At 44.7% G+C, this 5,547-nt stretch overlaps 1 protein-coding gene across 1 annotated transcript in view; it reads right to left on the bottom strand.

Annotated features, from left to right (window-relative positions):
• The window catches only part of LOC107670520 (RCC1 and BTB domain-containing protein 2-like), a 32,646-nt gene that overhangs the window by 12,045 nt on the left and 15,054 nt on the right, over positions 1–5,547 (bottom strand). The window contains exon 8 of the mRNA XM_016463168.1: positions 4,026–4,216. Within this exon, the coding sequence (XP_016318654.1) occupies positions 4,026–4,216 (191 nt within the window). The remainder of the gene's footprint in view (positions 1–4,025; positions 4,217–5,547) is intronic.

Raw genomic sequence — 5,547 nt, 5'->3', positions numbered from 1 at the left:
TGTTGGTTTGATTGCTTGTGTTACATGAGAAAATAAATAATCTTGCTTACCTGATGTAATAGATTTAATGCGAGTGCGGTTCGGGTCGCGACTCGCGGTCTTTATGTCAAACGGGTCTGGTCTGGTACAGAATTAAATTAGTGCTGCTGTTGGATAACGGGTCGAGTGTTCTGTTAAGTACTGCTGGTGTTTGTTTACCAAACAGGACCCGTGCAGGACTCTGCTTTAAACTGCTTTGCGTCTCTCCGTCAGATAACCTCACGTGCGCGATGTGCCATTTACGGGTATTTCCCTAAACCGCCACACAGCTCATTTATTTTTCCGCCAAGGGGTGAGAACGTAATGATTACTAAAACGATTATTTATTTTTAATTTTATTTCAGTTAGTTTTTCAATAACTGTTGTTAGTTTCGTTTCGTTTTAGTTTTTGAATTATTTTGCCATTTTTATTTAATTTCAGTTTACGAAATTGTTTTTTCATCAATCGTTTTCGTCTTAGTTTTCGTTTACGAAAATAACCTTGGTTCTGGGGATAATAAAGTGAGGCTATTCACTTCAATTCGCTCGAAGACCCCCACGGTTCAGCGGGATGGTCCCCACTTCAGTTCAGAGCAAGGATGCGCACGTCCTGCGCTCCGAAGTGAAAAATCTGCTGGCAAAGGGAGGCATAGAGACGGTTCCTCCAGCTCAGAGCGAGTTAGGCTTCTACAGCCATTACTTCCTCGTCCCCAAGAAGGATAAGGCCTGTGGCCCATCCTCGATCTCAGACACCTGAATTGCGCACTCATGAAATGGCCGTTCAGGATGACTACACTGAAGCAGATCCTCTCACAAATCCGCCTAGAGGACTGGTTCATTTCTCTGGACTCGAAAGACGCCTACTTTCACATCCAGATAGCCCCCCACCACAGGCGATTCTTGAGATTCACCTTCGAGGGAGTGGCTTATCAATACATGGTCTTTCCCTTTGGACTGTCCCTGGCTCCACGCACTTTCACGAAACTCATGCCCCTGAGGCAGCCGCATTCTCAATTACCTCGACGACTGGCTCATTCTGGCCCAGTCGGAGGCAGAGTCAGTATCTCACAGAGCCCTCCTCCTCAGCCACTTAGAATGCCTGGGTCTCAGGGTCAATTTCGCCAGGAGTGCACTGTCCCCCAGCCAATGACAGTGTTCGACTTAACCCAAATGAGAGCGGTGGTCGCGACAGAGCGTGCTCTGGTCATACAGCAGCTTGCAGCTTCCTTCAAGGCCGGTGCCTCTCGCTCCCTCAAGGCATTTCAAAAGATGCTGGGCCTTATGTCCGCAGTGTTTCCAATGCTACAGTTGGGCCTGCTTCGTATGCATCCCCTTGGCCTTGTACTGGCTGAAACCGAGGATTCCATACCATGCGTGGCGTCACAGACACCTGTGTAACAGCCCTGACCCCTTGGAAGAATGCTCAGTGGATGGAACAGGGTGCCCCCCATGGGAATGGTCTGCAGGAGAAAGGTGGTTTCGACAGATGCTTCCAACACAGGTTGGGGAGCTCTGTGCGAAGGAAAACTGGCTTTCGTCCACTGGTCGAAAGCGGAGGACAGTCTTCACATCAACTGCCTCGAAATGCTGGCGGTATGTCAGGCATGTCAAGCTTTCCTACCGGACCTGAGGGGACACCACATTCTGGTCCGCTCGGACAGCATGACTGTGGTGTCCTACATAAATCGGCAGGGAGGACTTTTCCTCGAGGTGCCTCTTTGTGCTGGTAGAGCACCTCCTGGAATGTGCTCAGCTCAACCTGCATTTGCTGAGAGCAGTGCACGTTCCACGCAAACTGAACCAAAGAGCGGAAATGTTGTCACGAAGCAAAGCCCACTCAAAAGAGTGGATGCTTCATCCGCAGACAGTTCAAAAAATTTGAGAGATCTTTGGCAAGGTGGAAGTGGACCTCTTCACCTCAAAAGACAACTCTCATTGCCCAATTTATTATTCTAAGGACAAGGACGCTGAAACCGAGGCATGGTTATATACCTAAGGTGCTCTCTACTCCATTCAGGGCACAGGTCATTAGACTCTCTGCGCTTCCTCCCTCAGAAGAGGACCAGGAGTTGAATTTACTCTGCCCCGTCAGGGCGCTGAAAGTTTACATTGAGCATTCCGCCCTGTTTAGGCAGTCTGAACAGCTCTTTGTTTGCTTCGGTGGCCACGCTAAAGGGCATCCGGTCCCGAAGCAGAGACTTTCTAAGTGGATAGTTGACGCTATTATGCTAGCCTACTCTTCCTTGGGCCTGCAATGCCCCATTGGAGTACGAGCCCATTCAACTAGAGGTGTCACCTCTTCTTGGGCATTGTTTAGCGGCGTGTCCATTGCGGAAATTTGTGCAGTGGCCGGTTGGGCCTCTCCGTCCACATTTGCTAGGTTTTATAACCTGGACGTCCCTGCCGTGCAGTCTAGGGTTCTTTCTGCATAACTGGCACGCACCTGCTTACGCAGTACTGCTCTGAGCAGGAGTTTGGCCGTAACATGCTCAAACCCATCAGAGGACTTACTTGTGCGCTCTCGGCCCTCATGGGTGCCGGGGCTGTGCAAGTCTTCTGGAATGATCACTCAGGCCGGGCGTGACCTCTGTGAGCTTAGCCCGTTCGCCTTGGGAGGTGTTTACTATTCTTGTCCCCTTGGGCCCTGAGGTGCCTAGTGCAAGGTTACACATGTAGTCGTTCCTCTGTCATAAGCACGGCGTGATTGTACTGGTTCCCATAGCGTATTAGCAGACGCAGTACGAGTGAAGTATCGATAGGGAACGTACTCGGTTACAAACTTAACCTCAGTTCCCTGAGATATAGGAATGAGTACTGCGTTGCTAGCCGTGCTATGCAGCTGCACGACTCAAGACGTTGCTTCAGTCGAAGTAACCTGAATCCTATGGTGAAGTGCCGCTTATATAGCCAGATGGCCCCGCACATTCTGGCGGGCTTAGTGGACATAGGTTCGTGCAGCACCGCTGCCGAGCCATTGGTTCGTTTTTAAAGTGTACTGCACGAACCAATGGCCGTGCAGTTACACTGCGTTATTGAAAAAGGCTTCAGCTCAGGAGAAAAAAGGACTTTTTCCCATAGCATCAGACGCAGTACTCATTCCTGCATCTCAGGGAACCGAGATTACGTTTACTGCATTTTACAAAACGTACCAACTTTTCTGAATTGGGGTTGTAGATTTACACAAACTGAGACCTACTACCTATTTCCCTGGTGATTTTATATTCTTACAGCATAGAAATAAACGTGACAATAACAATAGACAGCCAGTCAGTGCATGGTGCCAATAAGTCTGCATGTTCTATGTGTCTGTGTGTGAATGAATGGTGTAGTTTGGTCTACCACACAAACTCAAACACGAGTAATTCTCGCAGTGTTTTCATTGTCTGCTGTCTCAATATATGAGGACATGAGTCACATCATGATCTTTTCACAGTTTAATCTGAGAAAAACTACCATGAACACTGAAACTCAAAGATCTTCACAATAAACTGAGAAAAAAAGTTTAGTTTAACTTGAAGAAATTAGGACAGAGATATATAATTATTGTATATTAAAATCTACTTCACAAAGTAATCATAATAATATTTTTAAAGAATTTAATACAAGCTTTTACTTCCCCGTTAATGGGAAACAAATAGCGTTATAAATATCAATATTGTATGACATGGAAAAAAATATTGTGATAAAATATTGTGAATCCTATTTCCTAAGTGTTTGTGTGTGTGTATATGTGTGGATATATGTGTGGATATATTTAATTAATTCTTTCCTTTTTTCCAGCAAATTGTAGCCCATTGTACTAATTTGCCCACTTGTTTTAATTCAGTGTCTATGAAGTCTTGTTTTTTTTTTCACTGTTTGCTGGTTGGTTTGGTCCCAGACTTAAAGACACTTTACTGAAGAACTTTCTGAAATGATTATGGAGTAAATGAAATGAAAATACACTTCAGAAACCAAGGCTGATGGAAAAAGTGGCCGGAAAAATGCTTGTGGAATAAAGATCTTACCCACAGACAGAAGATGCCAGGTGACTGCCGGTGTGGCAAAGCAGGCGAAGACATCATCAGTGCTGGTGAAGTGTGTGAGGTGAGGGTAGGCCACAGCCTGACCCCGACACTGACCCCACATCAGCACCTGACCGCTCTGTGTTTTCGCCGCTGATGTGTGACTGGTGTGACACGCAGCAACCTCCACTATTCTGCAGGAGACAAATGAGTGACACAAATGCTGTTGTTAAATGATCAAACATGTTAATAGAAGATAAAATAGAAGATAAATTACATTATTTTTTTGGTAAACATTAAAACTGGCAGGAAATGACAATGAACAACCCACCACATACAATATCTCATTGTTTATAATGAAACATTTATTTAAAAAAAAATCTGTAGTACTGGGAGAAACTACCGAAACTATACAGAATTGAAAAAACTGAATGGCTTATTTACACAATAATTATTTTAGATTAATCTAAACATTTTCAGGTACATTAATGTGTAACATTCTGCTGTTTCTATGTTCTCTCACACACACACACACACACACACACATTAGCTATGTTTCCATCACCCTATTTTAATGCGCATTTTGAAGTATCGCATGAGAAACGAGTGATGGAAACGCCAAATTAATCTGCTCGCTCTGAGGCGCAAGTAATTTATTATATATGAAAATTATTATATTCTACTTTTCTTAGTGATTTATAGTGCCAATTTATCAGGAAGTGACGATTTTGTTCTCTTTGACTTGTTGGATGGAAATGATGCTTGTTCGCAAATGTTTTATGCGATATTCCAGTTTTGCGCACAAGTTAAATTTGCAACTTTGGATGGAAACTCGGCTACTGATGACCCAAAACATTATGAACATGCATAGGTGAAGTGAATATTGTCAATCATCTCCTGACAAGGTCATGTGAAGGTCTGGGTAATATGCATGGTAAATAACCAACAGGTTCATCTAGTCAATGTATTGGTGCAGGAGAAATGGGTGAGAATAAAGATTTAAATGAATTTGACAAGAGCCAAAATGTTGTGGCCAGACAACTGTCAGAGCATCACTGAAAGAGCAAGGCTTGTAGGCTGCTCCTGGTCAGCATTTGTGAGAACCCACCAACTGTGGTCTGAAGAAGAGCAAACCACAAACTGGATCTTGGGGCAGTGGAAGCAGGTTGTCTGGTCTGATGAATTCAGTTTTATTTTACATCACGTCATTTACATGGGAATGTAATGGCACCAGGGTACAATGCGGGAACATGACAAGCTTGTCAAAGGACTGTGATGCTCTGGGCAATGTTCTGCTGGGAAACCCTGTTTCTAGCCATTCATGTGGACATCAGTTTGACATATGCCACCTACCTAAACCTCACTGCAAACAAGGTACACTCTTCATGGCAATGGTATTCCCTGATGGCAGTGGCCTCTTTCAGCAAGATAATGCACCCTGCCACACTGCAGAAATTGTTCAGGAATGATCCGAGGGACATGACAAAGAGTTCAAGGTAGGGGTCTCCAAACTCTCTCCTGGAGA

The sequence above is a fragment of the Sinocyclocheilus anshuiensis genome, unplaced genomic scaffold (assembly GCF_001515605.1).
Source record: "Sinocyclocheilus anshuiensis isolate Anshui unplaced genomic scaffold, SAMN03320099.WGS_v1.1 scaffold513, whole genome shotgun sequence".
Classification (NCBI taxonomy): domain Eukaryota; kingdom Metazoa; phylum Chordata; class Actinopteri; order Cypriniformes; family Cyprinidae; genus Sinocyclocheilus; species Sinocyclocheilus anshuiensis.
Note: the sequence above shows the minus strand (reverse complement) of the source record. Positions and strands in the feature narration are given on the sequence as shown.